The 16,445-nt window shown below is 42.8% G+C and overlaps 1 protein-coding gene across 3 annotated transcripts in view; it reads left to right on the top strand.

The window, feature by feature from the left end:
- The first annotated feature begins 6,959 nt into the window (after positions 1-6,959).
- Positions 6,960-16,445, top strand: part of cldn19 (claudin 19) — a 60,680-nt gene continuing 51,194 nt past the window's right edge. For 2 of the 3 annotated variants that reach the window (XR_013300547.1, XM_077602316.1), the window contains exons 1-3: positions 6,962-7,597; positions 13,094-13,258; positions 13,743-13,827. Coding sequence is in view for 2 of the 3 variants with exons in the window: in XM_077602316.1 (XP_077458442.1) it covers positions 7,375-7,597; positions 13,094-13,258; positions 13,743-13,827 (473 nt within the window). In the remaining variant the exon portion in view is untranslated. Of the gene's footprint in view, positions 7,598-13,093; positions 13,259-13,742; positions 13,828-16,445 lie in introns of all 3 variants that reach the window. The other variant, XM_077602315.1, reaches the window with a different exon arrangement.

Here is a 16,445-nt window from a genome sequence, read left to right as displayed (position 1 = left end):
TGTATATAGATGTAGTGTGCTTACTACAGCAGTTCCATTGTCCGCAATTCTGTTTTAGTTGAGAAACAGAGTGGAACACTGACCGCTTTGTTACAGTATGTATTTGTTCTTTGTAGATTTGACAATTGTTTCTCAAAGGAAAGTGGCCAAAAGACGCATGCAGTTCTGAGAACAGTAGACAATAGACACAGGCACAGCTATCGCTGATGATGATGCCAAAACCAGCAATAGGTTTTGAATGTATTTTTGTTTGGAAGTTTTGAAATTCAATACATGCAAATATTTTTATACAGTGGTCCATCTACTTATGAAATTAATTTGTACCACTTAAAATTATCCTAACTAGAGACGCATTTTACATGTTAAAGTCCTAATCCATGAAAATAGTTACAGCAAACCCTTTCAAATGATAAAAGTATGGCAATTTTGTAGGAAATATGTACAAAACACAAAAAAACGAGAAGAAAAACAAAATTATTAATCCTGCCATTAAAATGAATAAAAACACATGCAAAAAACATTTTCTATTGTTGGTGAAGGGTAAGTGCGTAGGTGAGAGAGGAGGAGACAAACATTTGGCAACTGACATATTATTCGAAAACACACACATTAACACAAAAAATCAAAACTATCAATTAAAAAAACTGCAGTGACGTCACAAATGTAGGGCTTACTTACACACACTGTCTTCTTCGGTTTAGTTTCAATACTGTGCTAGCCCGCGTTGTAATTGTATTTTTTCCCAAGAAATTCAATCGTTTTATCGGAAAATGGTCCCCCATCCCAGGCGACCCCTCACTACAACCATGTATGTACTGCAACGTCAACTTCTAGCCCTGTTCTCTGGCCACCTTCAACATCCTTCTACCTGTGGGGCCGTGAAAAAGTCTTTGCCCCCTTCATGATTTGTGTTTTTTGCATATTTATCACACACAAAGGTTTCAGATCATCAAACGAATTTTAGTATGACACAGAGACGACCCAAGGAAATAGAAAATGCAGTTTCTAAATGATGATTTTCTTTAACAAGGCAGACATGGGGCTGTTTCCCAGCTCAAGTGTCATATACAATTTTACTGCAAATCCAATCCTTGGATCAAATCTTACTGTCATGCGATCTATCAATAGTATCTTAGCCATCGACTGGTTGCTTGCGATCGACGTATTGAACAACCCTGGTGGAGTGGTTCTCTCGCCGGAGTTTGGTGTGGGCAGGCCCGAGCTCGATTACCACTAGTGGCGGCTTGATTGTGAGCGCAAATGGTCGCCTGTGTTTCTGTGTGCGCTACAGCTGACTGGCAACCAGTCTAGAGTGTAGTCTGCCATAGTCAGCTGGAATAGGCTACCTCCCTGAGCACACTGAGGACCAGTGTGAGGAACATCATAAGTGCTCGCTATAGGCACACATCAGTCTCACACCTGCCATAAGCAGGTGCATGTCTACTACCCATAAATGATCTAGTCATAATAAAATTTAATGATTAATATCTATGAATAAAACATCTTAATAAATGTCACTAGAATATGGAAAAATGTGACTTAAATTTTACCTTGTTTTTCACTTTTCATTCTCATTCAAATGACTTTTCTGCTGAATGTGTCACTTGAGATAGTCAAGCTTCTATTTATCTCATTTCATCTAGTCTCGTCTCATCTCATCTCATCTCATCTTCTCCCACTTTATCCGAAATCGGGTCACGGGGCAGCAACTTTAGGAGGGGGGGCCAGACTTCCCTCTCCCTAGCCACTTCATCCAGCTCTTCCGGAAGTATCCCAAGGTGTTCCCGGGCCAGCCGGGAGACATAGTCTCCCCAGCGTGTCTGAGGTCGGCCGTTATTCATGCCGCGGAAGTAAGCGCATCATGGGCTGGACACAGTAATCGTCATAGGTTTATCCGTAATTACCGTTTGTTGTCGTTTATCAGTGACAGGCTGCCACTCTGAGTTGCGTTGCAAAATGGCACAGAAATTTTTTTAATGTGTTTATGTTTTTACAATGCAGGTTGGATTTTATTTTGTGCGCACCATATGTTTGCTGTGTGCGGAGAACACAAGAGTATTGTGCAATTACGCATTTGCGCATCTTAGAGGGAACATTGCAGCAGACATATATTCTTCCAAAGTGTTTTGTCCTCATATTCCATTTTTAGGGCTAGCTAGTCATACTTTTTTTTGTAAATGTACAAATAAGATGTGTGCATTTTTAGACAAAGCCACATTATTGATCCTATTGCCAGGTTACTGTGGCAACAAAGGCATAGTCTAGTGCGCGTAGTATATGATGATGTAAGGAAACGTTATTCTACCATTATATTAGCCAGCAGAGGAGAGTTTACCTAGCTAACAAACCATGAGCGATATTACATACTTACCTTCTATTGCTACTGTTTATATGCCCCTCCTTGCCATAATCATTGGTGAGCGCTGGTCCCCAGAAGTGGCGTCCATTAATTCCTTTTTAAGCGCAAATGTTGTAATTAAAACTTAAGTGCGCAATTAATAACGGGACATCACAGTTCTGGGGTCGAGGGTTCGATCCTAGGTCGACCGCTTTGCACCACTATTGTCAGGGTTTATACGGGTCCTTGAGTTTTAGGCATTCAATATTCTAAGCACTATGTCAAAAAATAAAAATATATCAAATAAAGCAAAATTGTATTTATTTATTTTTCAAGATGGCGCCGTCAGGCGGCAGCCGGAGTCAGTACATCTGTCCACTCCTATTTGTTTTTCGTGTTTTACAGCCTTTCTATCTTTTTTTATTACATTTTAATATTTCTTAATACATTTCTTTTTACTTTGCTTTTTGCTTTATACTTTTTACTTGAATGTTTTTTAAACAGCAGCCTGACCACCCCGATGGAGTCCTTATTGTCACCAGTGACTTCAACAAAGCATGTTTAAAGACTGTTCTGCCTAAGTTTATCCAGTACGTAAAGTGTCACACCAGAGGAGATAAAACTCTAGACCAGGGGTGGCCAACTCCGGGCCTCGAGAGCCGCTATCCGGTCTGTTTTCCATGTCTCCCTCCACCAACACACCTGAATCAAATAATCAGGATCGGTATCAATCTTCTGGATGGCTTGCTGACGAGTTGGTCATTTGATTCAGGTGTGCTAGAAGAGGGAGATATGGAAAACACACAGGATAGCGGCTCTCGAGGACCGGAGTTGGCCACCCCTGCTCTAGACCATGTTTATTCTAACATTAAACATGCTTATAGAGCCCCACCCTTCCCTCACCTTGCTGGATCCGAGCATCTCTGCCTGTCCCTCACCCCCTCATACACCCCACTCCGGAGGCTAACAAGGCCACAAATAAAGAGAATAAAAACATGGCCTGAGGACGCCCTTTCTCAGCTGCAGGACTGTTTTCCCGCACCATTTGGGAACTTTTTGAACACCACAACCTCCAGGACTACTCGGACCTTGTACTTTCCTATATCAAAAACTGTATGGACACTGTCACTGTTAATAAACGTATCCGGGGTTTTCCTCACTAAAAACCCTGGATGACCAGTGAGACACAGGCACTCCTTAAATGCCGTAACACCGCCTTCAGGTCAGGGGACAAGTTACAATACAGCGCTGCCAGAGCAGACCTGAAGACAGGCATTAAAAAGGCCAAGGCAGCATATACAAGGAAAATTGAGGAGCACTTCACAGAAAATAACCCAAAGAAGATGTGGCAGGGAATACGACACATTACCAATTACAATGACAATAATAAGGTGTCTGTTAACACAGGTGCCTCACTAGCAGGGGAACTGAACCGTTTCTTTGCCCGCTTTGAGACTGACAAATCGGATTCAGTCTCAACGCATCCATCACCTTGCAGCAGTACACTGAAGCTTCAGGAACATGAAGTGAGAAAGGTACTGCGGACTGTGAACACAGTCTGAGTACCTGGGAAGGTGCTCAAAGCCTGTGCTGACCAGCTGAATGAGGTTTTCACAAAGATTTTCAATTGTTCCCTGCAACAATCCATCATCCCCTCCTGCCTGAAATATGCCACCATTATCCCTGTCCCTAAAAATCTAACCATTGACACTCTGAATGATTACAGGCCTGTTGCACTTCCGCCTGTGATCATGAAGTGCTTTGAAAAGTTGGTCGCCTGCCACATCAGTGACACAATCCCTCCCTCAGTTGACCCTCACCAATTTGCTTATAGAGCAAACAGGTCCACTGAGGACGCCATCGCCGTAGCTCTACACACAGTACTGAGCCACCTGGATCACCAGGGGAACTATGTGAGGATGCTTTTCATTGACTATAGCTCAGCCTTCAACACTATAATACCAGACATTCTGGCTGACAAACTCTCCCACCTTGGACTGTCCTATTCCATCTGCTGCTGGATTAAGAACTTCTTAACCAACCATACACAAACTGTTAGACTTGGTCCCCACCTCTATTCCTCCATTACACTGAGCACTGGCTCCCCTCAAGGTTGTGTACAGAGTCCTCTTCTATACTCCCTGTACACATATGACAGCAAAGATCTGGCCCCACTCCTCAGAAATGGAGTATGCGTAGACAGGGTCCAGTCCTTCAAATTCCTGGGGATCCACGTCACAGACAAGCTGGTGAAGAAGGCCCAGAAACAACTCAATTTCCTGAAGGTACTCAGGAGGAACAACTTGGACACTAAGCTTCTGGTAACCTTCTATAGAGCCACTGTGGAGAGCATTCTGGCATACTGCATTACAGTGTGGTACGCTGGAAGCACGGCAGCAGACAGAAAAGCCATGTAGAGTGATCACTGTGGAGGAAGTGGGAGAGCGGAGAATGCTGACCAGGATGATGTCCATCATGGACAGCACCTCCCACCCCCTGCATGAGTCTGTGGAGTCCCTCCGAAGCTCCTTTAGCAATAGACTGCGCCACCCTCATTGCAGGAAGGAGCGCTTCCGCAGATCTTTCCTCCCATCAGCTGTCAGGCTCTTTAACAAAAAAATGGAGTGTTGAGACCTACCGTATGCATGCATGTATATTTATGTGTATGTATATATGTGCTAAGCAACACGCTTACTTATTTATATATTTATTCATGTATTTATTTATTAACTTACTTTTACCTATCTATTTATGTCTAAAATGCCTTTCCTATTCCTGCATCCTCACCCTCTTGCTACTGTGACAACAAAATTTCCCGAATACGGGATGAATAAAGTTATCCAATCCAATCCAATCAACACCGCCCAGAAGATCATCGGCTGCTCTCATTGTTAGGGACCCATACCACCCTGGTCACAACCTGTTCCAGCTGCTGCCCTCTGGCAGACGCTACAGGTCTCACAAAGCACGGGCAAATAGACTTAGGGACAGATTTTTTTCCCACAGCCAACAGGACTCTGAACTTGCATTAGCACGACACCTAATCCCTTCTGCGCAATAACTTCGGGATGTGCAATAACAATGTGCAATATCTTAGATTGTGCAATATTTTAGAATTTACCTTGCCAGGACGTGACTTTTTATATTTTTATATTACTTATTTATGATTTTACTGGGAAAACGCACTTTGTGGAGTAGCACCACCAATTTTGTTATACGCAGCTGTGTATGATGACAATAAAGGCTTGCGATTTGATATGATTTTGATTCTTCAGCTCCAGACTACTGAGGGACTGTGCGGATAAGCTTGGAAGAGTGACTCTGCATATTTTCAACCTCAGCCTCAGTTTACAGAAGTTCCCCACCTTGTGGAAGATTTCCTGTGTGTGGTTCCAGTTTCATCTAACTCTACAATGTGTTTTTCTTGTGTCTGTATCCGTTCTTGCTACTGCAACCAAGAAGAGGAAACGCTCCAGATCGAGCATTCCATCATTGTTATGGGAGCGTGAGATCTCTCCCCGGTCAGATTGAGGAGCTGCTGATGCTTGCTGGGCTGCTTGTGTGCTTTGAAGCCCCCCATCGGCCTCTCTGTTGCTGCTGATCAGGTGATAGGACATCTTAGGAGGATCTAGGAAAGGAAGATGATCTTTAAAACCTCCAGACTACTGAGGGACTGTATGGATCAGCTTGAAAGAGTGACTCTGCATATTTAACCTCAGTCTCGGTCTGTAGAAGGTCCCTACCTTGTGGACTTCCCGTGTGTGGCTCTAATTTTTTTACCTAGGTCTACAATGTCTTCTGTGTCTGTCTTGCTACTGCAACCAAGTACATTTCCCGAATACGGGATGAAATAAAGTTCTAATCTAATCTAAATCTAAAAATACAATACATTTGCTACACGGTCGTTCTGAAGTTGCTTTTCCCTGATGTCACGCGTCATATTGCTGTTCCCTGTAGTATAATGCAGTGTCGCAGCAAGGCTCTGGGATTTATACAATTTTGGGCATATTGGAACCAAATTTTAAGATGAACGTACCAAGCCACCTGCACTAATTTATCAATTGGTGGTGAATAAAGTTATCCAATCCAATCCAAATCTGAAAAATGAGTGAGCTAAATAGACTTAAAGCAGTTGTATTTCATGTACCGGGGAGCACAACGTTCTTCCGACCAGTTGAGTGAAAGCGCATATGAGTGAATGAATGCCTTAGTGGGCATTGTAATTCCCCGAAAGCTCTGCAAGGCACAACGATAAGGTTAAGTTATCTTGTTGAGTGACCTTACGTGCATTTCAAATAGTACAGCACTCTGTTTTGTCAATGCAGCGGTTATGAATAAAGGTGTGAAGTTAGATTTATGTTCGTGGGCAAAAGTGCGTGCGCTTTGCCTTCACTCTCATTTGGATTTGAGTCACATTTTAGAGGTTTGATTAAAAGCTCCAAATCACTGGTGTCAAACATTCCATAAAAAGCCAAGTGGTTGCATTGAACATGTAGATCCCGCGCAGTAGATATAAATTCACTTTCTAAGCACTTTTTCCGTGGCCCTCAAAGGCGTGACTGCCAATGAATGGACAAATCACACCCCCATTCCTTAACCAACTAATGGTGTTCTTTGTCCAACTTCTTTCTACTCCTCACTGAGACGCTTGTGCCTGGAGCAACACAAGAGCGGAGCAAAGCAAGAAAAGAAGAGAACATCAGAAAGAAAGTGACTGAGAGGGGTTTTTACAAGGAAGGATCTTCAATCCAAAAAAGATAATTATAAAACTGCAGTCTTGGCAACTAAAAAGGCTTCTACTAAAGGAATTAAAAAATCCGACATTGCAGCCCTGAAAGGAAAAACAACTTTGAAATTACTCTAATGTGATTTAGAGTGAAAAGGGGGAAGAACAAGTCTCACAAAGCTTCAAAATAGAACGGAAGAAATAGTATTGTTCACAAATCAGTGTCTAGACAGTGACTGAACAGGATTAAACAGCAGTGGTCAAAAAGGAATTAAACCGAATTGAAGCAGGGACGCGGAGCTCCAGAAGGATGGCTAACTTAGGGATGCAATTATTAGGTTACTTCCTGGCCTTGGGTGGTTGGATCGGCATCATCGCTACAACAGCTTTACCCCAGTGGAAGCAATCATCATATGTCGGTGATGCAATAATCACTGCTGTGGGTCTGTATGAGGGGCTGTGGATGAGTTGCGCCTCACAGAGCACAGGACAGGTCCAGTGCAAGATATTTGATTCGATGCTTTCTCTTGACAGTGAGTACAGTGTCTTTTTTAAAAAAAAATTACACTTTAGAGTGAAACAGCAATACTTGAAGTAGGATTTTCCAAAAATGATAACTTCCCATTTTAGACCAGGAGACAAGCATTAATATAGTATTTATGCATACATACATTATATATATATATATATATATATATATATATATATAAATACACCGCAAAGTAGGATCACCCTTATTATTACTACCTAATTACATGTTTTTGCGGCTATACAGAAATACAAGTGCACAAGTAAAATAATCAAGAAGTGTATTTATTAAATGTTACAGCTATAAGCACATGAAAAGACTAATGCATTAATATCTAAATATAAAAACTTGTAAATCCTTTAGGTACTGTACTCGCAGTGAAAATAGTTCCTCTCCGCTTGGTTATAAAAAAAAATGGTTATTGGGAGCTTTAGTCCAAGTCTTATTCGTCAGATTCATTGATGGAATCTTCAGGGGGCGCCGTAAATCTCTTGCGATTTCTGAAAGTACTAAGACGACATTCTTCATCTTTATTGCCATCATTGTTTTGGGGGAAATTAAACTTCCACTTCGCTCCTCCACGGCGTCCAGGCATCTTAGTCGCCCAAGGGAGTCTATTTTCGGACAAGAGCGGTGGCGTCAGCCCACTGCCCGGACTTCTCAACTGCCCGACAATCTCAACTTCCACTATGCTCCAGCATGATGTCCAGCCATCTTACCCACCCAAAGGGCTCTAATTCCCGACAAGGGTGGCAGCGTCTGTTATAATGTTTCCCGGAGTTTGGCCTTTGAAACATTTCTGAGAAATTCCACCATCAGCTCTGCGAGGCTCCCGAAGTCTGCTGAGAGAGTTTTATTTTTGGTTTAGGATCACGGCGTCCGGTGCAATGTCGCCCGGAGCTTGCACTTTGAAAAATTTCTTGGAAATGCCACCATCAGGTCCACGAGGCTACCGCTGGGCAAGCTCTATTTTTGGTTTAGTACCACAAAGTCCCCTGTAACGTCGCCGGGGCCTACATTTCTGGAAAAAAAAACACCTCCGCCAAGGCTGTCCGTCCAGTTCGCTGAGCAAGCTCTATTTTCAAATAAGCGCCACGGCGTCCTCTGTAAGGTCGCAGACACCATTTTTTTCCTCGGTGCTGAGTTGGGTGACAGTACGCTGTCTTCCACTATTTTCTTAGTCGCAAGAAGAAGACAGGGAAGTGTCTTCTGCTTGCGAGTTGTGGATTTTGAAATTTTTATGAACATTTTCTTGTACTTAATATTAAAAAAACGTGATGTACTGACGCCACGAAGTGGCCAAAGATCCCAGTAATCTATAGGCATTTGAAATATCATCTTTATACTGTGATGCAACATAATGAGGCTTCATTCAGTGACATTAAGTTGCAGTTTGTGTCATCTTAAGTCATAAAAAGACTGTTTGATAAAGAACAAATAGTAAAAGAATTCAAACGTTAAACGACAGATTTGTTCTCATTCCATGGGTTCACTACCCGTTGGAAGGGCAAAAAGGGTCAGTTACAAAAACAGTTGGGTGGCAGCCAAAGGAGGGGCCTTGGCGGTCCGATCCCTGGCTGCAGAAACTGGCTCTTGAGATGTGGAATGTCATCGCTCTGGTTCTGGCTTGAAGTAGTCAGGCTCACATGCATAATGGTGTCCATATGTGCACTTGGAACCAGGCCGCAGTTTGATGACTAACTTTATAGTCACATCACCGAACTTGCGGCCACATGTGTCTTGGACACCCGGGTGAAGATAGGGATGGAGCTGTCAACCAATCACACGTGGTGGTGAGTTGGCTCCGATGGTGAGGCAGACCCAAGCCTTGTGTGTGAGTCTACTGGAAATTCCTGGCAGAGTCCCCCGTCAGAAGGAGTTTCAACTCCCTCCTCCAACAAAGATTCTCTCATGTCCGGGGGGAGGCGGGGACACTGGTCTGAGTTCACCATGACAACAGCGGGAAAGGATGCTGTGAGGCTGATGGAGTCCTTTGGGGTCTTTTGGGCTGCAGGAATGGTCAAGCGGCACGCAGCTTTGTTGGTCTCTGACACAAAAACCCAGACATGTGAGGAGTTTGGCGAGGCCATGGGGAATGACTTCTGGATGGCTCCAATGAAATTTTGGTCCAGCATGATGTCTCAGGAGGTTGAAAGCGGTGCTCCATCAATATACTGTGTATAGTGGGGATGGAGCACTGACCACGACTCGGGATGTTGTGACCTGGTGGGCCAAATACTTTGAGGATCTCAACTCCACCGACATGCCTTCCCATGAGGAAGCAGAGCCCGGGGACTCAGTCGGTCGAATACTTTGAAGACCTCCTCAACTTCACCGACATGCCTTCCCATGAGGAAGGCGAGCCTGGGGACCCTGAGGCAGTTTCTTCAATCTTTGGGGCTGAAGTCCCTGAGGTTGTTAAAAACTCCTCAGTAACAAGATCCGCCTGGATTTTCTAAAGGCTCTGGATGTTGTGGGGTTGTCTTGGTCGACACACCTCTGCAACATCACATGGACATCAGGGACAGTGCCTGTGGTTTGGCAAGCTGGGGTGGTGGGTCCCCTTTTTCAAAAGGGGGAGAGACAGGTGTGTCTCAATTATAGAGGACAGAGAGAAGGGTCCACTGAGAAGTTGAATCAGGTTCAGGAGGAGCAGTGTGGATTTGGTCCTCGCCGTGTGACAATGAATCACCTCAATATCCTCAGCAGGGTTTTTGGGGGGCATGGGATTTCACCCAACCAGTCTGCATCTGTATTGTGGAGTTGGAGAAGCCGTTTGATGAGTCTTGTGGGGAGTTCTTTGGGAGTATCAGGTAAATTTCTCGTCACGCACATCGGTCGTGGGAAGACTTCGCCAGCCCTTTTCCAGCTTTGTTTGGATTTTGAGTCGCCGTTGAAAATACCTCATATGCCTCCTGGCATCCAATGAGCCCAGGAAAAAACGAGACATGATGAGAGGGACCGAGAATAAGTGACGTTGCTATGGTAAAGGCTGTAGCATGCCATTGTGGCTAAATGAATCTACTGTGCTCCCATCACGCACATCACATGGAGGAATAGATTAGATTAGAACTTTATTTCATCCCATATTTGGGAAAATCTCTTGGTTACAGTAGCAAGACAGTAGCAAGCACAGCCACAGAAGACATTGTAGACCTAGGTAAAAAAACTGAAGCCACACACATTTAGTCCACAAGGTGGGGACCTTCTGCAGACTGAGACTGAGGTTAAATATACAGAATCACTATTTCAAGTTGATCCACACAGTCCCTCAGTAGTCTGGAGCTTCCTTGCCTAGATCCTTCTAAACTGTCCTATCACCCGATCAGCAGCAGCAGAGAGGCTGGTCAGGGGGCTTCAAAGCACACGAGCACACAACTCTCCTGTTGCAGCCCGGCAAGCACCGACAGATCCTCCATCTGACCGGGGAGATCTCACATTCCCATAACAATGATGGAATGCTCGTTCTGGAGCGTCGCCTCTTCTCCCAGCACTATCGTCCACTGCTCACAGCTGATCCCGCGTGCAGGACAGCAGAGGCACGGCTGAACGGCTCCAAAGACGTCTAGTACTAGCACAAAGAAACCAAGCCACGCGACGGGTGGGGTCAAGTCGCAAAGGTCGCAAAATAACAAAGCAAAATGCACAAAGTACAAAGCAAAGCATATGGGAAAGCATTAAGAAATATTCAAATGCAATTAAAAAAGATAGAAAAGCAGCAAAATCACAAAACGAGCAAGAGCGGATGGAGCTACCGCTACCGGCTAACACTTGAGCGGCGCCTTCTTGGTTGCAGTAGCAAAAACGGATACAGACTACAGACTCAAGAAAAAGACATCGTAGAGTTGAATAAAACCGGAACCACACCCAGGAAGTCTTCCACAAGATGGGGAACTTCTGCAGACTGTGATCGAGGTTGAAAATACGCAGTCACTCTTCCAAGCTTATCCGCACAGTCCCTTAGTAGTCTGGAGCTGAAGAATCAACAGTAACAGGGTACAACACTCCCGATACACCCTTTCCAGCCTGGTAAGCGATGACAGCTCTTCCATCTTATCGGGGAGGGATCTCAATTTCCCCATAATAATAGATGGAATGAATGGTCTGAAACATCACTTTTTCCACAGGATTTCACAGATTTCCAGCGACATCGAGGTGTTGCTCTTTCTGCTACGTATTGTTCACAGCTGATCCCATGTGTATGACAGCGGAGGCATGGCTGAATGGTTCCAAAAAAGAACTAGCAGAAAGGAACTAAGCTAATAGAACAACGAAAGTTGTAAAAACATTAAAGTACAAATTATAAAGTACAAAGTAAAGTACAAAGGAATGTATTAAGAAATATTAAAATGTAATTTTAAAAAAATATAGAAAGACTGTAAAACGCAAAAAACTAATACAAGCGGACAGAGCTACTGCCTCCAGACGGTGCGTGCCATCTTGAAAAAAATAAATAAAATTCTTCGTCGATCCTGGAGAGGAACTATTTTCACTGTGATTACAGTTCTTAAAGTATTTACAATTTTTTAATTTATTGATTATTTTTTGAGGGCGGCCCAGCAGCTGTGTGGTTAGCGCGTCCGCTTCACAAATCCAGGTTAGTCCACCTGTGTGGAGTTTGCATGTTCTCCCAGGGCCTGTGTGGGTTTTCTTCGGGTACTCCGGTTTCCTTCCACATTCCAAAGACGTGGATGGTAGGCTGGTTGGACCCTCTAAATTTCCCCTAGGTAAGTGTGTGAGCGTGAATGGTTGTTTGTCTCCTTGTCCCCCGCCTCGTGCCTGAAGGCAGCTGGCATAGGCTCCAATGCTTATTGATAATTGTACTTGTGTACTTGTATTTTTGTATAGGCGCGGAAACATGTAGTATGATATGTAGTAATCATAGGGGTGATCCTACTTTGCGGTTTTTTGATTATTGCGGCCATGTCTGGTCTACATTAGCATATATATTCAAGGGATTACTGTATTTCAAATTATGTAATATAATTTTAATATTTAATATTTTATAGGGGTGGTGAAGGCAGATGCTCAGAATAATGTTGTATTGTTTTGGGAATAAATATGGCCTGTGTTGAGGCGCTAGTAACAATACACCCCTTCACAATTGCAGAAGCACACCCACACATACCCAAGCACAGACACACACTTCATACTTAACAGGGGTCCAGACAAAGTCAATGAAAGTACAGTAACAATGCAAACTGGCCAATAACTTTTTATCATGTTAAAATGATACAGTTGTGAATGGAACACATTAAACAAAACAATGTAACACTGAATATAATATATTGTGCATGAACAATATATTACAGACTATGCTACACTAGCCCAGTGTGACCAAATTAAGAAGGCTTTCTTTTTCAATTTTATTTATTTATTATATCTGTGCTCTGCATTTTACATTTGTGCCTCATCACTAACTCAAAATGAAGATGTTCATGATATGATCAATCGTTTTTCTTTTATCCTATAACACTACACCCCGTCCCTTTCTCCCTAGTTCATATCCAGACATGTCGTGCCTTAATGGTGTTGTCAGTATTGCTTGGCTTAATCGGCATCATCACCAGTGTGGTTGGAATGAAGTGCACAAAGGTGGGCGATAACAACCCTGCAGTCAAGACACGTATTGCAGTTGCTGGAGGTGTCCTTTTCCTTCTTGCAGGTATGATTTGTCATTTTTTGAAATGATGACTTTTGATAACTTTCAACTAGGCCAATTTTTTTTAAACTAACAGTAAAAGAGTGTTAGCACATCTGGCTCACAATTCAGAGTTTGAGGGTTCAATCCCTGGTGGGATGAATGTGTACTTAGTTATTTTATATGGGAAAACTTTATTTGAGAGTAAATTGACATACGAGCTTGGTCCTGGAACGCATTAAGTTCCGGATTTCAAGGTATTACTGTACTTCTTAATCTAAACATAGCAGAAAACAATGGAATACATTCGTCCCGTCACTTTCTGTACTGCTTATCCTCAAGGGTCCCAGGGGGTGCTGGAGGCTATCCCAGCCAATGATGGGCAGCAGGCAGGAGACACCCTGAATTGTTTGACAGCCAATCGCAGGCTAGTTGATAATCAAATTCATTATAACCCCTCACAGCCCTGTTGGAATAGCATGGTACAGAATATGTTATCTTTTTACAGGCCTTTGTACATTGGTTTCTGTTTCCTGGTATGCAACGCAGGTGTCTTATCAATTCTTCAACCCAAATACCCCAGCCAATGCCAGGTATTTTCACAAATGTTGCTTCCCTCTTTGCTTTAAGATGTTTTTTCTTCTTATTGAACAATTCACCTGGAACAAAGCTGTGGTTTGATTCAGACATTAACAATTGTTAGCAGGCAGCTGTATCACATTTCACTTTTGGGGGAAATAGGTACTAATATCTTAACTTGAAGTTTTCAATGATGTTTTATGCAATTCCTCTGGTTGTTAGCTGAAAAAAATTGATGACTCATGAAGCAAAATTTATATTATGATATTTGTGTTACGTTTTCAAATGAGTACTTTCACTAGTCTATAACCCTTTTGACTTTATTCACACTGATCATGTAGTATCTTGTTTGTATTATAACTCAAATCACGTATATGTACTGTATTCACACTTATATTGTGGGTACGAGGCCAAGACCAAACGCTAACAGTGTCTAGTCTTGTATTTGTCAGAATTATTCCCCTGAGAAATGTTTCATCTTTTTCCAGCTGACCCGTTTTAAAGTTGTTTGTTGTATTGAATGGACATTCCTTTAATTTGCAATCAAAAAGGAGGCAAAAGGAGATTTACTACATATAGGCGGCCCAATAAGGGAATGGTTAGTGTGCCGGTCTCACAGATCTGGGGTCGATCCCAGGTGGGTCCTCACTGTGTGGAGTTTGCATGCTCTCACTGTGTGGAGTTTGCATGCTCTCTCCAGGCTTATGTGGGTTTTCTCCAGGTACTCCGGTTTTCTCCCACAACTCCAAAATATGCATGGCAGGTTGGTTGAACACTCTAAATTTCTTGACTGTGTGTAAACAGTCAGTTCAATTTGAACACTCTTTTTAACTGGGGTGATTGTTAAACTGGCAGAGGGATTTTGATGGAGCCGTATCAGGCCTCATCCTGCATTGATGCACCATGAAATCATGCATTCTCACAAAAGTTTCAGAGAAGCGAGTGGGGTCAAGGATGTCTAAGGTCCAGGGATACAATAACTGGTACAGGTGGGAGCTGGAATCAAAACCCGATCCTTCAATGAGCAGATGACCCGCTCAACCGCCCAGCCTCTCGGATCCAGGCATGCCACTCCCAGTTCCCCTCCAACTTATGCCTTTCTGTCCTGTATACACATTCAATAGATGCTTTATAGAAAAAGACAAAAGAAGACCAGAAAAAAGAATAGGAAATTGGTCTTGATTTGATAGGCCAATTCATTATGTTCATATTCTCACCAACTGGAGGATCCAAACAGCAACTGTCTTCAAACTCCTTATAACATGTAATGTGGCAAATCATAATCATCCAGAGAAACACTAACTTCCATGTCATTCAACCATATTTTTAACACATTAACAGTACATATTATTGAAGCTCGAACATAGTGCACATGTGGACAGCAGTGAGATAGGAGCAAAGACCCATTATATTGAACATCTCAGCATCTTTTAAAGCCGTACGGTAAAGGACATCCGCCGCCCTTCGCAATCGCATCTGACGTCTAAGCACAGTACGTCCAAGCACAGTATAATGCAGTATCTTTCTCAGGAGGTTAACCCCCCTGCTTACGTAAGCACATGCTGCTATCAGCGACTGTAGGTGTTATCTAGACGAGCAGGCGCCTCAATATTCCACAATAATTTCATTTAAATTTGGGGGTAGTAATGTGCTTGGCCACTACAATCAAATTAGCAGGCTTTTAACTTTGTATTTTATTCAATGCACCAATACTAAACACAGTCACAATTATCTGATTTATTCCATCTTAGTGGTTTAAAAAAATCCAAATGTATAATCAAAATTGTGTATATTAACTAGTATTCTGTTTTGGTCATTACTTTCTTGTTAGGCTTTGGAACTACATTTTTATTTTGCTGAACACATTACGCAAATCAACTTAACATGCACAATTCAAAACTGTCATTCCATCATTGTATAGTTGCATCCACCTCAATTAACATTCAGACATACAATTTAAAAAAATATTTTATAGTCAGGAAATGAAAAACCATCTCAGGATTTGTATATTAAGCATTGTTACATTACTGTACTCTTTTGACCATTAATAAAAAAAACTTAACTTCCACTTTGCTCCTCTGCGGCATCCAGCCATCTTAGCCACCCAAAGGGCTCTATTCTTGGACAAGGGCGATGGTGTCCGCCGTAACGTCGCCCAGAGCTTCCACTTTGAAACATTTCTGGGAAATTCCACAATCAGCTCCGCGACCCAAAGGCTCCCGGCTGTCCAGTCCACTGAGCGATCTCTATTTTCAGTTTAGTTTGACATTGTTCCCTGTAAGGTCGCCCACGGCTTGGATTTCTGAAAAAAATCCACCCTTACAGAGACTACCGGCCGTCAAGTCCGCTCAGAAACCTCTATTTTCGAACAAAACTGACGGCCACGGCCCACCCCGCTCCCGGCCATTTTTCTGTTTCAGTGCTGAATTGAGTGTCCCCTGTTTTCAGCCATTTTCTTAGTGGCAAACGGAAAAAAGTCTTCCGTTTGCGAGTTTCAGTGTGAATTTTGACATTTTTATGAACTTTTTTTATACTTAACAAAATAAAACGTGATGTACTGAAGCCACAAATTGAATCGAATGGTTTTATTGTCATTATACGAGTACAGTCGTACCTCTACTTAGAAATTAAT

Source organism: Stigmatopora argus, chromosome 6, assembly GCF_051989625.1.
Source record: "Stigmatopora argus isolate UIUO_Sarg chromosome 6, RoL_Sarg_1.0, whole genome shotgun sequence".
In the NCBI taxonomy this organism is placed as follows: domain Eukaryota; kingdom Metazoa; phylum Chordata; class Actinopteri; order Syngnathiformes; family Syngnathidae; genus Stigmatopora; species Stigmatopora argus.
Note: the sequence above shows the minus strand (reverse complement) of the source record. Positions and strands in the feature narration are given on the sequence as shown.